Source organism: Crocodylus porosus, unplaced genomic scaffold (genome assembly GCF_001723895.1).
Source record: "Crocodylus porosus isolate Cpor-Errol unplaced genomic scaffold, CroPor_comp1, whole genome shotgun sequence".
NCBI classification, from domain to species: Eukaryota; Metazoa; Chordata; order Crocodylia; family Crocodylidae; genus Crocodylus; species Crocodylus porosus.
The window spans coordinates 10,229,287-10,251,134 of NW_017728950.1; the positions used below are offsets into that span (position 1 = coordinate 10,229,287).

A 21,848-nucleotide genomic window follows, 5' to 3' on the forward strand; every position below is an offset into this window, starting at 1 on the left:
ATGATCAGGCTCCTAACCTTCCCCCTTCCCACCTCAGAGCTTGAGACTTGCTGAAGCCTGGCCAAGTCTGGGGGCTTTATGGGGTTGGCTATGCTCTCCACCACTTCCTAGGGCTTGGAAAGGGTGAGAGGCATGTGGTTCAGCACTGGCCACACACCCCAACAGGGTTAGTGCTGGTGAGGGAGGGGCCACTGGGGTACTGGAGGACTTCAGTTTGAGCGGCGTATCTGTGGGGAGTAGCCACACTTTAATGGGTTATGAGGATCACAGATAATCCTGCCCTGAAGTGGTGTAACTTTGAGATGCATAACAAAGCAATTTTAAGGTGTTAATGTATGGACAATCCAGGGGTTAACAGCTCTAAGATATACCCAAAATTACCATATAACGAGGCCTTTAGTGTAACATGAGCTGGGTAACACAAATCAGAGATAATCCTGCCCTTGAGTGGCATAGCTTTGAGCCACCTAAGGTGTCTAGTTTAAGGTGCTGATGTGCAGACAATCCAGGTGTTAAGAGCTCCAAGAGCCATCCAAAATTACCATGTACTAAGGCTGTTATTCTGCAAAACCTTATGCTCCTAAATCATGTGTTAAACCCAATGAGAATACTAAACTTTGAGAAGGGAGATAGGATTAGGGCCTCAGGTCCTATATCACTTTAAATATACTATTCATATTAAGATATCTTAACAAAAGTATATAATGGTGAATGATAATACTCTATAAGAATTTTTCTTTGGTTACTTATTCTTTTAAAGGACTTCTTTAAATTCTTATATTGCCTCTTGTTTAAAGGCTTTCATTCAGATGATACATCATAACATGGATTAATGTTTATTCTGAAAATTAATAAAAGAAAAACGACACTACATTGCAAAATTATAAAGTGAATTTTACTAAATGTTGGCCTCAAACTGTCAGAATCAGCCTCAATTATGAGACAATCTACTTTATATTGGAGAAAACTGTTTTATAGTACTGATGTTTGTTGTAGGCAATGCATGTTCAACGTAGACAAATGCAGGTGCTGCAGCTTGGGGCCACCGTAGACAAATACAGGATGCTGCACCTTGGGAGAAGGAATCCACAGCTGGGGAGTTCCCTCCTTGAAAGCACAGAGGCGTAAAGGGATCTTGGAGTCATTATTGACTCCAAGATGAACATGAGCCACCAATGCCAGTCCGCAACCAGTAAGGCCAGCCATACCTTGTTATGCATCCAAAGGTGCATCTCAAGCTGGCCCAGAGAGGTGATACTCCCCGTCTATGCAACTTTGGTCAAGCTGCAGTTGGAGTACTATGTCCAATACTGGGTGCTGCACTTCAATAGGGGTGTGGCCAGCCTGGAGACAGTTCAGAGGAGGGCCACCCGCTTGGTGAGAGGGCAGCAGGACAGGCCCTATGAGGAGAGACTGAGGGACCTGAACCTGTTCAGCCTCAGCAAGAGGAGGCTGAGGGGGGACCTGGTGGCTGCCTACAAACTCATCAGGGGAGATCAACAGCAAATAGGTAGAGCCCCTTTCTCCCCAGCACCACCTGGGGTGATAAGGAACAGTGAAAATAAGCTGATGGAGAATAGGCTTAGGTTAGAGATCAGAAGGTAATATTTTACAGTGAGGGTGGCCAAAATCTGGAACCAACTTCCTAGGGAAGTGGTCCTCGCCTCTACCTTGGGCAAATTCAAGAGGAGGTTGGATGATCACCTGTCTGGGGTCTTGTGAACCCAGCATTCATTCCTGCCTGTGGCAGGGGGTCAGGCTGGATGATCTGTTCAGGTCCCTCCTGACCCTAGCTACTATGAAACTATATAGAGTCATTCCTCTTCTACTATAATCCAATGGATAACAGATAAAATATCAATTTACAGTTTCTTCATTTCTTCATGAATTCTAACATAACAACTCAGTTATAACACATCATAACTAAACAGTTACAACATTCTCTATAGAAAGTCTTATACAGCTTTTGAAGTGGTTCTGGGGTAATTGCTAAGCAAAAGGTAATATAGTGCCTGACACCCAACCTAATAAACCAATGGTCTTTTTGAATAGATTAAAATAATAAAGAGATTTACCTGCTCCTCTGGTATGATTAAAATCACCTTTAATGACTTTACATGATTTTCCATTGCCATTGCACACACCACAATGATCTTCCCGTGCTAGAGATCCTAATATTCCATCACAGCCAAATTTCTGTGGGAGAGGGGGAAAAAAAAAAGTATTGTATGGATTCTGCAATTCAGACATTGCTCACAATTTGGAGAGAAGCAAAGCATAGCTGCCCTGCAAAAGGGAGAGAACCACAGGATATTCCTGAAGACAATTCTTACTCCTTTGCTGTGTGCACATCACTAACTTCCCCACATGCTGCACTAATCCATATAAACACAGCACTTATGACCTAGGACAATGTGGTAGCTGTCATGCAAGAAGGGGTGGAACCAATCTCCTATTTGCCTTGTCCTCTCTCCCTGGTGGTACTGTGAGCACCTGGGGATAAGGACAGTACTACCCACAGATTCTTGTGGTCCTCACACAAACAGCAGTTTTGTTTGGCCTTATGCTCACTGTGCAAGATAGGAGAGGTTCTCCTCTGTATTATGCTCCTCCCCACAAGGCTCAAGCACAATCTAATGTCAAATCACACAGTGAACCCTATAAAATATATATACTATAAATAAGTATGAAAATGTGTGGAACCTGAATTATGTACTTGCAAATGTAAACTTTATTAATGATTTATTGAAAAGCTAGTAATACAAATACTTAAATACAGGAACATTTATTTTATACTAATTACCATGCCAGGCTTAGTTCTATTGATAAACATAATTGCTAACTGGATGACAGAAGAATAGTTTCTACTGAATACCATATGTTGTTCTGATATGAAGTAAAATGTATTTTTTAAAAGTCTGGAGAAGTCATCCAGGGTAGTCAGAATCAACTGTATTAGTATACGTGCATGCAATGAAACCAATAAAACCTCATGTCCTCTCACAGATCATGAAGGTAATGGCAGGTTAACTATAAAATAAAATAATTCTATAAAAAATAGAAATTACTTTGCACTGAAAATCTGTTTGTTTTCAAGCACATGATGATTGTTACTTCATTTCTGCATTATGGTTCTTTAAAATTGAAGAGAAGAAAGTAATATAGATGGGGATTTTTCAAATGAGAATTCTGATCCAGATTCACAAAAGTATTTAGGTACTCAAAGTCACATTTTAGCTGCATTTAGGCACCTAAGTCCAAAATTACAACCTAAAAAACCCCTGCTCAACTACTACCTAAACCTAACAGCATTCAAAGTCCCAAGTTAAATACTTTTGACTTTAAAGTTCCACAAATACCTAAAGTTACGCTACCTGAAATGCACAAAAACACCCGCAGTCTTCACAGGACTGAGTAACTCTATACTGGTTTCATACTTAAGCCTTGTTTAGATCCACAAATTAGGAATTCCTCTGCTTTGATCTTGATAATACATCAAGATCCTCACAAAATGCAGTGGTAGCTGCTGCTCTCTCTCTCTTTTTTTTTTTTAAGCAAAAGGGATGGTGAAGGAAGTCCCGCTTTTATTCAAAATAGCTTATATGACATACACGTGAGACCCCCAAGTTTAATTCCCATCTCTCCTTAAGGATTCAAACCTATATCTTACTTTCCTGTCCAAATATTCCTCTTGCAGAAAAGAATTAAATATTTATTGATAGAGAAAGACAGCAAGTCTCACTAATGTAGCAGTGCTTAGAGCACTATACAAAAGGCACACTTGGGTTGCAGTCGTGGCTCCAAGGAGTTTTAATACATTTTATCTAGTGGCTGTTGAATGTAAAATACCTTAAAAGTCCTAGAACCCAGGACACTCTCCTCCATTTTCTATGGTTGTGGAAGATGGGGGCTTCATTCTCTCCAAGCAGAGAAAGGCACTGAATCTGCCTGAGTGCCCCAGGGGAGGGGATTGTTCTCTTGCCCCCAGCTGCCTGGGTTGATCGGGAGTAAATTTGCTCAGCATCTACACATGGGCATCTACACGTTTGGTTAGCATCTACACATTTGGTCAGCATTTACATATGGGCTCCTGCACAGTAATTATGGCACAGTTAATTTGCTACTTCATTTGCAAATGTAGTTGACTAATTGACTGCACAGTAAGTGTCTGCACATGTAGACAGTGACGCTTTACCATGCAGTCACTTAGTCAGCTGCATGGTAAAGCGTCTCGTGTAGATACGCCCCTTACATAGCATATGATTATGAGACATAAAGAGGTTGGACAGGAGGAGAAACAGCCAGCAAAAGAGGCAAGAAAGGACAGCTGAAGATTAAAATGCTTCCATGAATCCAAGCCAAATCTGAGGGCAAAGTAACATGTACAGAATTAGCATGCAGCTCCTATTATACATGAATTAGGTCCTTCAGTTACAGTTGATTTTGAACTAAAATATTACATTTCTATGAGTTGGCTAAATTAAATGCACACACACACACATATAATCAGCATGTCACACAAATTTGAAAAATGGGCCATCCTTTAGAAAATGAAACCAATCATGGCCTCCACCATTCACCTTAACGCATATATATTCTGTGTTCTCCCAGCTAGTCTTTCAGCTACTCCATAGATTCAGAGTTAAGAGAAAAAGTGAAATGAATAAAATTATTTTTAAATATTAGATGACAAAATAACAAGCAGTGACCCTATATATGTGTGTGTATGCACACATGTACTTCTGATACAGATATAAATTGGCTCTAAAAAATTGACTCATACCTGGCATCTACCATTAGCACAGATATCTAATCCTTGCAGCCCACATGAAGTCCCATCCATGACCTTCTCTGTTAGAAGAATAGGTTGATCCTTTCCTCCAGGGGAACAAAATAATGCACATGGTTTTTCTATAACATCAATAATAAAATAAATTAGTTAGTAAAATTAATATAATATAAGCAAAATTTTTCCAAAGCAATGTTTTGGTAATGATGTCTGGCTATCTTCATGATGTTAATAATAACTGTAATTAAAACTTACTTTAAGACAAATTAATATATGATTCTCAATCTTGTTTTGGAAAAATCACTGTTTTTTTTCCTGTTGGAAAACAAGGAGGGTTTCCTGGGCACATCTACAAGACACGCTTCTGAGAAGTGATTACTGTGCATTTATTTAGTACTTGTATAAGTGCTAAATAAATGCACAGTAACTGGAGTTACTCCACAGTAGCACTGGCGAATGCCTTTTAAGTGATCCTATTGTGCAGTAGCCTAATATGATTGAGACATAGTGTCTTGGCATGGTTTTTGCCATGCAATGCCACTGCGCAGTAGTATCAGCCTACTGTGCAGTCAGCATCTCACATAGATGCACCCCCACGTACAAAACTTTAGCTTATATAATACTCATGTCATATTCATTGCTGCAATAAAAAGGCACATACTTTCATTTTCATCTATACTTCTAATAGACCATGAAAAAGGACTTAAAATATTTCAGACTTTCCAAAATGCTAGTCAGAATAAGCAGCAGCCCAAAAGAATAACACCCCAATTTACAAAGTTTACATTGCTTCAAAAAACAACTAAGAACAAACTCTTTTCTACCAAAGCAAGTGAATTACTATTTATTCCAGTGGTGAACTGTTTTAGTTTGAAGTCAGGCAGTAGAGCAGGGTGGCACCTTAGGCTCCTGATAGACATTAAAGATGAGACGGGATCTGATGTGAGATCCCAACTATCATATTTCCTGAAATGCCACATGTACACATCAGATCCCACTGTGCCATATTGCTGGTGCAGAGGGAACCCAATACCAGGCTTCCCCTGCCTGCACTGGCAAGTACAAAACTTGGCTCCCAGTTACGGGAACACATCAAGTGCTCCCATAGCTGGAAGTACCAGTCAGCAGATCAGAGCTCCCAGCTTGGGGGGTGGGGCATGGTGCACATCATCATCTGAAAGCCCCGATTAGCTGGTGGGACCCCTAGCTGGGGAAGCACATGATGAAAACTCCAATCAGTTGCTTCACAGGAACAAAATTTATGATAAAAGGTTGAAAGAACTAGGGGTATTTAATCTGGAATAGAAAAGACTGAGGTGGGATTTGACAACTGTCTTCAAACACCTGAAGGGGGATTATAGAGAGGACGGAGATGGGCTTTTCTCTGTGGGTGTAGGGAACAGACTAGGAGCGATGGCATCAAATGGTGGCAGAAGAAATTCAGGTTGGAGATTATGAAGAACTTTTTGACTATGAGGGTGGTCAGGCATTGAAATGGGCTACCTAGAGAAGTTGTAGAACCTCTGACTTCAGAAATTTTAAAGAGTGAACAGACACTTGGCTGGGATGATTTAGTCAGGGACAATCCTCTTCCAGCCCTACTTTTCTATGATCCTATGGTATATAGATTCTGGTTAGTCAATGCCACATTTCTTAAAATGTCTATTGTCCCAATTGGAAAGCAGACAAGGAATTTTCTTGTCTTCTGTTTAAAAGTCCGTTTGCCTAAATTTGTGAATATGCAAAAAAAGCAAATGCAATTTAAAATACTTGCGTCTAAAAATGTGATCTGATTCTTTGATGAATGAATGCTTGATCAAACTTATTCTACACTGCTGTCTTATACTGTGTGACAAAAACATGATATTCTTTAAACCCTATTGTAATAAATATTATCCTTTCATAAGATGCATCTTTTTTGTTTATATCATGAAACAAATCCCTTGGTACTGTAAATAAACTTGAACTGCATATAAAAATGTACTGTTTAAATTAAAGCTAGTATTTCTGAGCACTCTAATGAAGACTGACAGGATTTGTGATCCAAAAGCATGGGGAATCTTTGACAGAAGCTGTAATTTAGTTTTCAGTCTTCCTATTTTAAAACTAACAAGAGAAAATATGTGTTTATACAATACTGTTTAAGAATATTAAGCAATACAGTTCTTCACCTGAGTAGTTATTAATTATACATAATACAGATTGGTTTAAAGCCTCCAACACTGGCATTTTGCCTAGACCCATACGAATAACTCTCAATTTTTATCGAAACAATTCGAATAAATTTGTAAGCATGGCTTTTAGCATTTGGCAAAACACTGATTCAACTTTGTTTTAAGGCAGTGGTTTTCAAACTGTGGGACAGACGAGAAGTTTGCAACGAACTGGCACCACTGCAGCCATGCAGGAGAATGCAGGGAAAAAGAGTCCTGAGCAGGCTCTGCCAGCTGACTGCTATGTCTCGTTGCCTTTGAAATGGTATTTAATGGTTTGCTTTTTGGGAATAGGTATATGTATATACATTAGAATAGTTCAGGATGGGCAGCAGGGGTTAACTGATTTCTAAGAAGCCTGGGTCTCACACACACAGTTTCATACAGCCCTGGAAACAGACAGGCTATCTAACACAAGGCCAATGGATATACACAGAGTCTGGGAAAGAGGGGGCATGTACCACACTATTTCCATAACATGAGATAAGGATAATACCAGATAACAAGGCCGCAGAGATGGGTGGCCTGAGTCCCAGTTTTGGGGGAACAGACTACATTAGGAGAAGGCCTGAGAGACCGAATTAATATGTGTGCATATGATGAGCTACATGGACATGTGATGAACACAGAGAGACCAACCAGTGACAGCCATGGATCCAGAATAATCAGGAGTCATCAGGAGGGAAGGATAATACAGAAGCAGAGACTTGAGGGTAACAAAGTCCCACCCAAGTCCCTCCGTCCTTCTCCCCAAGAGAGGTCCCCGTTCCCTGGGAGGGTCCCTGAGGCCACCATGAACAGAGGGCACACCATCAGCCCATCTCATCCACCCCACTGGTGTGTGGGGGTGTGGGGGGGGGGGGGGGGGCGGTGCTCAGTATCCCCTTCCAGGCTGCTGACATTAAGAGAGAGCCTTAGAGTGAAGCCTGCATCTTGACCACATGTATCCTGACCCTGATGACAGCTCTAGGATTGGTAGTATATAGATTGTTTGATTGTTTGTATTGCTTCTTTTCTGTTATTTGTATCAATACATTTACCTATTATCAAATGGAAAAGTTGTAGTCGGTCTGAGGGTGGGCTGCCACCGCCCCCCGCTCCCCTGAACAAGGCATCTGGGTCCTAAATCCAGAGCCAAAAAGCCTCCAAAAGCCTGGCACGATAGATATGCAGGCTAGAGTCACAGTAGGGCCAAGGGAGAAGGCACTGGAGCCGCGGCTGGTGGAGCCCACCCTGCCAAGCCAAACCAAGCCGTGACGGCTGCTGGGATGAGAGGCCTGTGCTTGGCTGCGCTGCTCCTCTGGGGTGAAGGGAGTGGGAGGGCACAAACAAACAAAGTGGAACTCAGTTCAAAAAATTTGAAAACCACTGTTTTAATACCTAGATATACAATATTTTTAAATGTATGATTTTGCAAGTTATTATCAATGCTTCTGATGTATTTTTTAAAGCTGCAGTTTAACTTGTGATAAAGCATTTCTAAGTGATCTTACATCTCAGACTGGATTCATACCTTTATCAACAGTGGCTGAAATTTTGATTACTTCTAGGACTGTTTTTGTAATTCAATTCCTTGGGTTAGTTTCTTTGACAAAAATATATTATGACAATTTAAAAGGAAATTCAATCTAACAGCAGCTATTGTTCACATTCCTTGTATGAATTTGGGTAGGCTATTTCTTTTTTAGACTGTCAGTATTTTGTGCTTACTTTAGTTTTACAGATATCATAAACATTTGAAACTACGCTTTCGATGCTTGAGTGCACCCTTAAAGTTAGTAAGCAAGACTGGTACATTGTAGTAGCATCCATGAAGTATGCCAGAACTTGGCAAGCAGTTGCTGTCTGGATTTATAAGAAACTCATGCAAGTCCAAGATTTGCATTAAACATGGGCTTCTGCCAAAATCCAGCAGAGGGTATGTCTTTGAAAATGAATGCCAACTACATTGTCTCTGCATTGTCTCTTTAGTTGCATTGCCTCCCTAGCTTTGTAACTAAATGTGTAACCAACACACATTGTCTTAAACATCTTGGTGCTCCTCTATAAAGCTTAACTTAGAGCTTTTAGTATTACTGAATTTGACCTATCAATATCTAATTTATATTATAGATGTTCACTGTGATCTGTACTGGGGACGTCCAATGCTATATAAAGACCAGATAATGGATCCTAGGAGTAAGTGAAACCACCACTTATCCACAGAAGAAATGTGCAGTAAAGTTTAAATGATTTGCTGGGAAATTATTTTGCAGCTCAGGCTTGTAGAATGATAATTTCCTTTTTATTATAATCTCATTTTCAATTAACAGCAATCCTCGATCTAGAAAATATTAGAATATTACAGGTTCTTGAGGATGTAATTTAGTCATACCATCATCTATAACAGCCTGCCACTGGAGTATGTGCTTCTGATATGAAGATCTGACACTGAAAGCCTGGCACTGCCAGTCCCTGAATGCAGGCACTCCAGCAGGACAGGAAAGGTTCTCACATATTTTATATTGTAGTCGAGGACCGTGACAATCTCCTTCAGGACCAGGCCTAGAGAAGATGATATAAACACTTTTGTTATTGGTTGGTGACATTTTAGTCAAACTCTTAGAACACAGCCCAGTTTACTCAGTCTATACAAAAAGTTGTTTTAATAAACAGACGTTTTAATAAGATAGTTTGTTTGCCATAAAAAAGCAAAAAGATTCACTAACAACCAAATCAAACTTTTAAAATAAAATTACGTTTCTGTTGTATTTCTGGTTAACTATGTTCATACACAAGAATTACAAATGCCAGCCTTTCATTTACACCTAGGAATTAGGAGAAGAAGAAGTTCATCTTACATCTCCAAGAAAGATAGTTAGAACCTCCAAGTGATTTTTAAGTATTATTAAGGATACTTTTCAGCCCCTGACTGAGCCAAAGCTATTCTAAAGTCATCAGTGAGGGGACACAACAATTTCATCTACTTCAGACCGACTTTCTTCAAGTTGTTGATGCAACGTTATAATGGCCACAGACAGGCATTCAGTTCTCTGGAATTCTTACTGGTAGAAAACCAGCCCAGGAACTTGAGTGTACATGTGTTCCAGCCCCTTGCCAGAGAACTGCACAGGCAAGCTCTGGGCACACTATGGGACTGCTCCCTGGCCTACTTCGGGAAGCCCATTAGAGAAGCCTAGGAAGGGAGCAGGCTGTCAGTTAGCAGGTGACAGGCAGCCCCAGGAGGTTCCAGCTGTTTGGTGGGATAAGGAGGGGCCATATTATCATAGAAGAATAGATCCCTACCCTTGCACTCCTCCAGGCCAATCCAGAGAAATGTAGGGGGAGGGTCAGGGGTGACATTCGGCCATGGTAGCAAGTCTCAGGCAGCCTTCTTGCTGGGCACTGCAGCCTGCCTCCCCCACTCTGCTCCAGGCTGACCAGAACAGTGCAGGGAAAGGCAGGGGCATTCTCCCATAGTGGGAACCTGTTCCAGGAGGTTTCTGTTGTAGGAGAATCCCTCCCCTGTCCCGGCAATCAGCTGGTCAGAGACAGGGAAGGGGAATTTTTCAGGGCAGGGTCTCCAAAGAGCTCACTAACAGCTCATCCCTGAGTGGGCTATCCTGGGTCAGTGATCTTGCTCCTGTCCTCTCCCTTGGAGAAAGAGAGGGAGATCAGAGGATTGTGGAATATTGGGTGTCATCCACACCTGAGACAAGTATATGGTCACTCCAGTTAGCCTGGGAGGACAGAGATCTTCCTGGTAGCATACGATCTAACTTCTTACAGAAGAGCCAGTTCTCTTTCACATGAAATCCAACAAATAGCTTAATGTGTTTTTTGTGCTAGAAGAAAAAAACTTTTCTCTAGCACAAATGAGACATGTTTTCATGGCCAATGTTATAGCCAATGTTTCTCCTACTCTTTCCTCTGACTCTTCAGTTGATCCTATGGGTGCTAATTAAAGGAGAGGACTAGCAGGAATTGGAAAGCATTCAATTATTGGGAAACGTTGGCATCTCTAAAGTCTGGAAATAATTCATGGGTATGCAGCTGAAAGTAACATTCACATGGGAGGGAACTAGGGCACCATTTTGACTTTTCTACCAGACACCTTGCTGTAGTATAGTCATTGTTTTTTTTTAGTTTTTTCTTTTTACAAAATCTTCTGTTCTTCAGTCTCCACATCCCTTGTGTCCCCTTGTCTTTAGCCCTGTTCTGGAGTGTCTCTCTTTTATCTTCTCCATCTTTATCTTCAGCCTTCAGAATATTGCCCCTTCCTGTTGCCACCTCCCACTTTCCACTGTACTTTTTCCTACTCTTATATACTCCTTTCTTTTATGTTTTAAAACTTGAGTGACCTGCAAAGAAAAAAATTGGTCTTGACCATCTGGGAGGAAAGTATGTTTTAGTTGGTTAGTTACATACCTGGAGTAATAGACTAACCCAATTGATGTCATTAGTAAAACTGCATTGGTCTTCAATGGGGCAAAATTACCATGTCTGCATTTCTTTAATTATTTCATTCATAGCTTTTCCATTTACATGCCTGTAAAACTGCTAGAAGGAAACTTCTTTATGTAAAACTTTAAGTCCTTTTAAACAGACATTAAAGAATTCAGTTTTTCTTCTTTAAGTTTTTTGGAATAAGAAAAGACATGGCCTGATATTATGAATATTTCTCCAGATTTAAAAAAAACGCACCAAAACCTAACTAACTAATAACAAAGGGCTTTCCTTCCTTTGTGGGTCACCTTTAAAAATATAATTGTATTGTTCCTGCTCTGCTGTTCTCACTAGTTTTGCATAGTATAAGCCCCAACAAAAAACAAGCCTCCCAAAACATAAATCTTCAGCAAAATTGCAAAAATATTCAAATATAACCTATGAAGATACCTGTTTTTTAATTGAGTTTGCTTCAATAAGCTCTGTTTCTTGCATATTTGCTTTTAAGTGAATATTTTAATGCATCCATTTACTGTTGGAAACATTCCTGGATATTGCTAATTTTAGATAAACAATGGAACAATGTGAATTTTTAAATTGTAAAATTTTACAACAGAAGCTACATTATGAAAGCTATACATCTCCAACTAGTAACACCAATGAAAACTAGAGAGCACAGCTCAAATCTCAAAGACTGAATACTTGCAATGAACAAGAAAAGAGTAGCTTGATGGAATTATTTGGAAAAATTAAGAAGATACTTATTTGGGAAAACAGCAAGGGATTTCCGCATAGAAAACGAGTAATAATACAGGGAAACAGATAGTTCACTATGAATGCTTCTTTTCCTCACAAGTTTATATAACTCAATAAGCTCCTGTATCAGAGGAAGGGGAATTCACAATTTTTTTTGAAGGAATTCATGATGCATCGTAGACCTGATAAATTTTCACTTTCCCATTAGTCAGTATCCCGAAAAGAAAAATTGTCTACTTGTAGCATGCGTGTGGCCGCACAGCTCTATGGTGATCAGGTTTGATTATTAGCCCCTGTTAAACATACTAAAAATACTGAAGCACACAAAAAAGGAAAACTGAACTTTTTTTTACCCAGGACATTTGCGTTGTCGACTGCTGATTCCAGTGTTGCAAGTTCTGCTGCAAGTACTCCAGGCACTCCATTCTCCCTCCAAATGTTCAGGAAAAGAGGTCCGACTGGTACATTCGCCAGCTTTACACCACTATAGCAAAATGCAGTTCTTAGGTGAATAAATCAGGGCACATCCAAAAAAATTAATTGCCTTACCTTTCCACTGATAGCATAGCATAAGCTGGTTTACTGAATGCACTAATAACAGCATTATGTCAAAGGAAATTATGGGAATTCCTTAATCTAACTCCCAACGGGATTCTTTTTTCATGGATGCCACTAGAAATCGCACTTGCCTTTATTTCATACCATTCCGGTCTTTATGGTCTTTTAGCTTTCCCTGTCATTCAATTACCTCCCAAAAAGCACTGAAATGAGGAAGGCATATGAAGAGCCAGTACACAGGGGGGTTGTCTACACGTTGCCCTACGGCAACATTATTACTGCACCATGCTTTAGTACTTCCACTTATGCTGTGCTGTACACATGGTTCATGGTTATTTTTAGCAGCTACTTCACTGTAGCGGCGCACTATAATGCAGGGAACACACCACTATGGCGAAGTAGCGGCTGGTAACATGTAGACACCTACGGGTGCTACGTCACTGTAGCGATGTGGACATAGGACCACATATAGACATGCCTACTGTGTAGACGTTTACCTCACAGTAAATCTAGGTTGGAGTAAATGCATGTGTAGACAAGCCCTGGGAGTACATATTTATATAATCAGGTTATAAGCAGTTCTAGATTTGACATACATACTCAGTGTATTTTTGCAACTTTTAATCCAAGCTGATGCAACAGAATACACAAGCTGTAACATAATGGAGACTACTGATAGTTTGAATGGTGTACCATGAGAATAGAAGGTTCTTAGCTTTTAAAAGATATTTGGTCAAATCCTCATTCTACTGAGGCCAAGAGATGTTTTGTAGTAGGTACTTCCACACATATATAATCACCTGCTGGGAGTGAACTACCGCAATTTTCCTCTTATTTGTCTTCTGCATATTATTTTTATTCATTGTATTGTATTGTATATTTCTGATAGATATACAGTTAAACATTTATCTCTTGACAGAATAGATACATCTTTTTCATTTAATTGAAAAATTCTGGTGCCCTGATAGCAGGTAATACTGGTGCCCAGATAGCAGGTAAATGACGTATCAGGACTGTGAGAGCATGTGTATAGCTATTTTGTACATCTGAAATAGACATATACACACTATCTTATATTGTATCTGAGCAACAATAGCAGAAAGAAGTTATTAATACAACATGTCAGGTACAACTTCAGTGAACTAAAAGGCTAGTCACTGGCTAAACTCTGGTAAGAGGTAAAACTTATAATACCAGAGTTGGTATAAATCAGCCTAACTCTGTAGACTGGTGGTATGACACTAATTTAGAATCATAGCAAAGTAGGCCTGGAAGGGACATTACAAGGTCATTCAGTCCATCCCCTTGCTCAAGGCAAGATGTCCCTGACTAAACCAACCCAGCCAAAAAGATTACTTGTTTCTTCTTTTTTTTCTTTTTTAACTTCCAGGGATTTTGCCAAATTCCTGTTTGTCCATCTTAAATTTCACCTGGACTTTCAACTGAAAAATGTATTCTTTTTTATTTTTGTCCTAAGCTGCTGATATCGTGGTAATAACGTATGTTTACAATAATGTAGCACCTAAATGTAGCTCCTCATTACCTCCTAAATGAAAGAGTACCCCTGAGGGTACCTGAGGAGGCCCTAGGGGGTATGTGTGGGCAGGCAGGGACGGAGTGCCACCGTGCACCATCCTGCACTGCTTGCCGGCCGGATGTGGGGGAAGCTTACATGCAGTGACTGGCGCTGCTCCACATTTGGCTGTGCACCCTGTACCCCCCCACCCCATGTGCAGCTGCTGGGGTACACTGCTCTGTGTCTGGCCGCCAGGGGCACATTGATCCAAGAAGGTTGAAAACCCCGGACCTAAGCAAAACAGAACACCAGCAAGTAGTGCAGTGGTGGGCAATTATTTTAGCTGGAGGGCCACTTAATGCATTTTGGTGAGCTATTGAGGGCCTAATACACAAAACCTTTTATCAGATATCATTTTAACAAATTATAGATAACAAAACAATCCATATACTAAAAATTAAACACCTGTTATAAAATATTTCAATTTTATTCCAAAAAATAATTTTTTTTCCTGGTTTATGCTTTTTTTTTTGAGTAGTGTGTATAGAAGTGATTGCATAATAGCTCAAAATAAAGACTTACTATTGTGGGGATGTGGGGGAGTATGTGGTGGGTGTATAGTGTGTGTACATGGGGAGTACATGTGTCAAGGGGTATGGATGTGTGTGCACATATGGGGGTGCTGTCTGTACACAAGGTCCCAGGAACCAGCCAGAAGTTGGGAAGAGAGAGCAGGGGGCATGTACAGCACAGCTCCTGCCCCAGTGCATGGGGCTCCAGCTCCTGGCTCCCTTTCATCCACTCAGCCACCCACAGATCGCTGATCATCACGCTGGATGGGCAGAGTGGATGGTAGGCAGCATGAAGCTGAAGCCCCACATGCTGGAGCAGGAACTGCCTGGTTGTAGCTTCCTACCTGCCTGGCTGGACATCTTCTGCCAGGCACATATCTCCATGGCTTCCTCAAGTTACCTACTGGCTGCAGCAGGGCAACAGGGGTAGCAGGAGGAGAAGCCACTGGAGGAGGTTGGCAGATGAGCAGTTTTTGGGTGGCTGTGGCAGAAGCCCTGCTGGGAAGCTGTGTACATTGGCTGGGTTCAAGGCCAGGTGGTGTCTAGAGGGCATGGGGTGAGTGCAAGCAGGAGCATGACATGGGCTGCCCTGGACAGAAGCAGGTGGGGCTTGATCCCATGCAGAGCACAGTAGGGGCAGCCATGGGCAAGATATGATCAACTGGTGGGCACGTGACCATGGATTGGATCCAATTAGTTGGCAGATTGGATTTGGCCTGTGGGTCACATTTTGCCCATCCATGGACTAGTGTAATATAAAGCTCATCTTGGATGGACAGAAAGGAAAGGGAATTAGCAGCCCTTACAGCCCTCCCCATCTCTGCCCCCCAACCAAGGGCAAACATGTGTTATGTTTAGTATCCATCTACACTTACAAAAACCCACATATCTTAGATTCCACTTCAGGCTATTTGAGGCTACAGACAGACATTACACATAAATCAGTTTAAGTGGCACGCCGTCAGCACTCACTACCAAATATCCCCTGAGGTCATCTTAAGTAACCCCAGGAGTACACATATCCCCAGTTGAAAACCCATGAGGTAGCAGACCACATGCTGGCTATGGTCTGTACTGTGAGAGACAACAGGCAGACAGACTGTTTGGAGCTAATCAACAGGTAGCTTAATGTCCTTCCTTGGAAGAGCTGTTCAAGAAGAGCTCCCTTAGTTACTGGAGAAAGGCTTTGTTTTCTTAATGCGTTGATAAACATTGAGTTAGAGGTGATCACATTCCCTGCTGGGCTGCTCCGGGAGGGGGGGAGAGTGGGCAATAATCAGAGCATCCTGCCAGTGCCTGCCTATGACCCCCTCAGCTCAGTCCTGTAGAAGCCAAGGGAGGGCTGCTCTAGTGTCCCCTTGTTTCTAGCCTGAGCCACTGCAGGCATGTGCCTGCATTTCTGGGATGTCTATTCAGTTACAAAACTGATTTAACCTAGCCAGCTTAGATTAACCAGCAAAGATTGAATCAATTTAGGCTCAGGCTTTTTGAATGTCTGTCCCTAGCCTGAATGTCTGCACCTAGTCTAAAGGAATATTCTTGGTATGACTGCACTCCAACCCCCTCCAAATTTAAACTTCAACCCCATTTCAAAGCGCACTGATTATAGGACTCCTCAATGAAATGCTTGTAAGAACTGTATAACATGGGACAAGAATGTTTTTCTTCCTGACCTTGCTCTTGAGAGTCCATTTCTCAATCAAAATTTTGCCAAAATTTTCAGGGGAGATTGAAAAAACCCCCCTCAAAAATACCAGACTGGGGCAGACACCCGGAATAGACAGTGAAAGTCTGTCAGAGTTATAGGTAATGCAAAACAATAGTCTTACAATGGAAAGTATTGGCAATCTTAACTGTAGCTATTGCTACCTGCTTTGCCTCCAACACAGCTTTGAGGATCACTCTAAATGCATGATAGACTTACACATGTATTTGTTTTCTCAGAAAATACTGTTACCTGCTATTCAGTGCACAGATGTGTTATATTACAATATGACACGGTGCAGTCATGCCTAGTTTGCCAGCATCATTAGGGTGATTCTATTATTTTAAAGAAATGAAAATGAATAATGGCTTCGTTCCTGTTGTATACTAATGATACTCTCTGAAATCTCTATCTTATTCTATTCATGGTTTTATTTGTTTTTTTAGATGATGAAAACTGTCCTTTTATGATTCTAACAGCAAATTATCACTAGGGGAGACTGCGCTGTGCTGTCAGTACAATACCATGAGAATAACAGAATAAATGCATATTGGCTGTGCAACTATTTTTTTAAGTTGGCTTACAAACTGGACATCTATTTACATTCACATTTGGTAGAAACTATCTCAAGTCTGAGAGTTGTTGATGGACATGTAACAACATTCTTGGCGTAAGTGACTGTTGAATTTTTGATGATTCATTTACCAAAACTGTCACTACTTTGGATGCAGTGACATTTTAAAACTTATCTTTAAAACAAGTTTTCTGTAGCAATTTTATGTTGTAAATCTGAACAGGTTCTTTTCAGGAGATTAATCCTAATAAACAGTGTTTGTGAGCTGAATACTCATTGTGAGCTCCCAGAGACCTTTATGTCTCTGAAAATAAATTGATATTTTTGTTCACAATAAAGTATAGGAACTGGGCAACAATGACATGACATTTATAAAATGCATTATATAATCTAGTTTAAACGAGGTGGTGTCAGCATGAAAACATCTTTTGTTCTGGCTATGTTAGAAATAGCACATTCTTCAGAGACAGATTCCAATCAGACAAATAAACTACTTTTGTATATAAATATTTCTTTAGGAAAATGCCCACACGTAAAAACAAATATTTCCATACCACAAACAAGCCTTCCCCATTTTCTAAACAAAATAAACAGTCAGCACAACAGAATTTTCACCTAAAACTGTTATCTTTTCAAAATAATTTATGTTTTATTAACAGAGTACAGAATAAATAGGGACATCAAAAATGAACAGGGGGAGTGATCAAACTCTGCTCATTCGAAAACCTGAGATATCAACAGTGGAGGAAATGTAAAATGTGTTAACTGGTGAATGCAATACTTTCCCTTTATGTTGAATGTAAATCATACTCAAGTATATATCATTAATCACAGCATTGTCTAGGTGCTAATCATGTTAATGTCAACCCATAGTCATTATATGGCAAAACTGACTTCATTGATAACTGCATATGTGTAAGACTAAAGAACCAGACAGAGATCATCTTTTTTTTTTTTTTTTTTTTTGAGTACTGCTGCAAAAACCCAAGCAAGCGTATTTGTATGTACAGGGAAAAATTATTTCTTTATGGTATATTATAGTAGCTTCATGTTAAGATGCTTTAATCTCAGAAACATCTAGATTCACATTACAAATTTAAAATCAATAATCTTAACTTAAAAGTAACGAGCACACGACTTTGTAGAAGCAATTTCCAAAATTTAAGTAGAATAAATTAATTGCTGTGTTTCTTCTATTAACAACAGAAGTAAAATAAGTATCATACCTTTCCAGTTTCACAGTCTGTTCCATCCATTGGTGGATCCAGTTTAGTTTTGCATTCCTTCTCACCTTCCACCTTACACCATAACCCAGTGCAAATAACATGCTGAAAAACAAATGTATGCTGCTAAGAAAATAGGTCCCTAATGCAAAAATGACTGTGTGTTAACAATCCTTTAATTTCACCAAGTTGCCAGTTTAATGGTATACAGTCTGTACAGAGCCAGGTTAAAAACATGAATACAAAGTAGGAATCCAATTCTCAAAGGGGTAGAACTCCTGTTTGAACTTTCCTTGATTTGGAGACAGTGGCACTAAACCATTTGTTGTTCTATTGGGCTAGGGAGAGCCATTACACACAAACCAGCTTAAGTTAAGAAACTGGTTTAAACCTGTAACAGAACAGATGTTTAATGCATATAAACCAGTTTGAAAAGGGCTGAAACCACTTTGACATAAACCTGGTTGAATGCAGTATCAGGCTTAACTGATTTGGCTCAAACTGGTTTATGCAATATCTGTCCCAGACCCCTTGCTCATTTAAGATAAAACAAAGTCCCCCAGCATCCTGGCATGCTCTCTGGGCTGGGTGGGGTTCTCTGGCCCCTCCCCTCTGCTCTCTGGCTGCAGCTCTTGCAGGGACTGCAGGCTGCTCACCGTCCTCCCCTCACCATTCCCTCCTAGGCAGGAATTCCCTGCTCCCCGCTGCCTTGTGGACAGGTGTCTGTGTATTAGCTAGCAGACCACATGCAGGCTATGTCGGTGCTGAACCAACAGGTAGAATCAACAGGCAGAATCAGATAGCTGGTAATCTCCCTCTGTTGTTTTCTTAATGGGGTAATAAACACTGAGTTAGGGATGATAAACATTGTTATCAATTCCCTGCTGTTCTAATCAGAGTGTCTTGCTGGAGCCCAGCCACATGCTGTGCAAGGGAAGGAAAGGCTGCTCTAGTATCCCCCAGCTTCTAGCCTGAGCCACTACAGGCATGTGTCTACAATTCTGGGATGTCTGTTCAGTTACAAACTGGTTTAGCCTAGCTAGGTTAGACTGACTTGCAAAGATTGAATCAATTCAGGCTCAGGCTTTTTGAATGTCTGTCCTGAGCCTTGGTGGGAGGAAAGGATTCTAGGAACCTATACATAGTTTCACAACCCTTGGATATTGCAAATCTTTTGGAGAGCTTTACCCAGCATACCAATTCTGCCATTGCACAGATTCACTGTCTTGGAGGTAGTGCTAACTGGTTTGGAACACCCTAAAAATGAGGATTTTCTGCCCACTAGCACATAACTTCAGAGCTAATTCAAGCTACATGCTGGGGCCAGAATCTGTCCCAAAGTACACTGACAGAAACCAGGTAGGCTTACGTGGTTCTGACAAAATTAAAATAAAGCTAGTAATAGTAGCAGTTCTTGTTATGGCCACTCACTCATGCATGGAGAACAGAGAATGCCAGCATGGTTCTAAAAATGGAAGTAGGACTTAGAAGTGAAAATAGTTAAGAAATCTTATATAAATTGCTATAAAGTATATTCACTATGCACAATAAAGGATAGCAGACTATTTGAGGTTTACAGTGAAACTGAAATGTTTAATTGAAAACTGAAATGGAAAATTTCACAACCACAGCTAAGTGCACTAAATCCAACCTCACTTCAACAGGGTAATCAGGTGAATAAACACTTTTAATATTTTTCCCACCTATAGTAAAATTCAATTCATATTTCTCAGTTTGGATCACATCAAAGAATCCACTATAGTGGAAATACCAAAAATAAGTTCTGTTGTATTGCCAATAAACCAGAATATGCCAGGAAGATTTCCTATATTAGAAGTTTAGTGAAAATGTAGTTTTACACTGAATGCCCTGCTACAGGGGAACACTTAGGGGAGTGTTCAGCTCATAAGTGCTTCACTCAGCTTAATTCAAGTTTGCAGTTCATCCTGAACTCAGGTATGAACTCTCTAATTGTCAAGATTAAAGTGAGTTTCCAACCCCTGAATGAATTTACACAAAACTCCTACTTTTCTTCTTTAATACATAAAATATTTTCCAGACTATTAGGCTCACTGATGACTTACTCAAATGTCCCCTGTTTACACCCAATGGTCCCTCCTCCACAGGATACTTTCACTTCACCATAACCTTTTTCCTTCCTGGAAGCAGGTCAACTCTTAACTAAAGCCAACATTCACAAAGAATAGATACTAAGAAGGTGACAAGTCAGGTATAATTTTTCTTCACTAAGTCATTTCATTGCAGATTTTAGAGATGAAAAGAAGAATTAATCATTGAATCCATCCTCTGCATTAGAACAAGACAGCTTTTATTCCTCTTCAAGAGAAAATCTAGCCATGAACATTACTACTTATTGTAATTTCCCAACTTATCTTGGTAACCTTTAGATTTCCCCTCATATAAGAGCTGTACAGCTAGTATATTCTTGAGAGAAAGAGATCAAGTCTGGAATCATGACTTCCTCCCCCTTCCTTTTTTTTTTTTGCCTATTATATTCCCCCCTTACCTGGAAACCAGATGGAAGCGAACAGGGCCAGCTGGGGCTGGATCACTGCCTGAAGGTTATTGCTTGCGCAGCCTGATATGAACAGTTCAGGGGCAAGAAGAATCAGGAGAGAGAGGGGGATAAAAGAAAAAGATCAGCAGCAGGTTCTCAGAATCCAGGGCTGCTAGAATAGAAGATGTGTTGTTTCTAGCTTAAATTACTTAGAATACTGGTAAATCTAATAAAAGTGTGTATGCTGAAGAGGATGCATGAAAAGGCGTTTAAATACTATGTTTGCCAAACATATGGTACCTTAAAAAATCTCATTGTAAGGAAACATCATTCACAAATGATTGTATCTCTGCCAGGACTTGAAGGTGAACTGCAAGCATTAGCCCATGTCTAATATATGAAGATGTCAGAGCAATCACTGAAGAGAAAAACAAGGAGAATTATTTAAATTGGCCTACTAGGCCAAATCCTAAAGACAATGCAGAAATGACAAGCCATCAGAAATTCGACCATATCATAATCCTTCTGTTTCAAGTAAGAAATGATGATGACAGAACCTCACTAAAGAAAAGATGCTGGAAAATTCACCTTTCATAGTTCAGATGATACAGCTATTTAATAATTTATGTTCAAGGATTCACATTCCCAAATGACTATATTTGAGGAAAAATGTTATCCCATATTTCAAGATCTAAAATCTAAAGTCTGTACTCTAAACCAATATGTTTTAGAATACATTATACCCCTTTTAGCTTTCAACTTATGCCCAAAGAAATATACCTACCTAGGAATGCAAAACTGTTTAAGAATGAAGCCATAGCTACCTATAAAACAAAGAGAATTCTTCCAATTATGAAAAACATGGAATCAGATTTACAAAGTTTTAGGTGCCAGTAAGTGTAAGTAGGATTTTCAAAATTCTATAAGTAGAGTAAAAACAACTGGAATCAGACACCTTATTTGTTTAGATGATTTTGTAAATTCTACTAGATACCTATA

General features: G+C 40.1%; 1 protein-coding gene across 2 annotated transcripts in view; it reads right to left on the bottom strand.

The window, feature by feature from the left end:
- ADAMTS19 (ADAM metallopeptidase with thrombospondin type 1 motif 19) overlaps positions 1–21,848 on the bottom strand; it is a 258,326-nt gene that overhangs the window by 65,061 nt on the left and 171,417 nt on the right. For both annotated transcript variants that reach the window (XM_019555261.1, XM_019555262.1), the window contains exons 11-15: positions 18,335–18,436; positions 12,537–12,667; positions 9,377–9,546; positions 4,784–4,911; positions 2,076–2,196 (exon numbers count right to left, since the gene is read on the bottom strand). In XM_019555261.1, the coding sequence (XP_019410806.1) occupies positions 2,076–2,196; positions 4,784–4,911; positions 9,377–9,546; positions 12,537–12,667; positions 18,335–18,436 (652 nt within the window). The remainder of the gene's footprint in view (positions 1–2,075; positions 2,197–4,783; positions 4,912–9,376; positions 9,547–12,536; positions 12,668–18,334; positions 18,437–21,848) is intronic.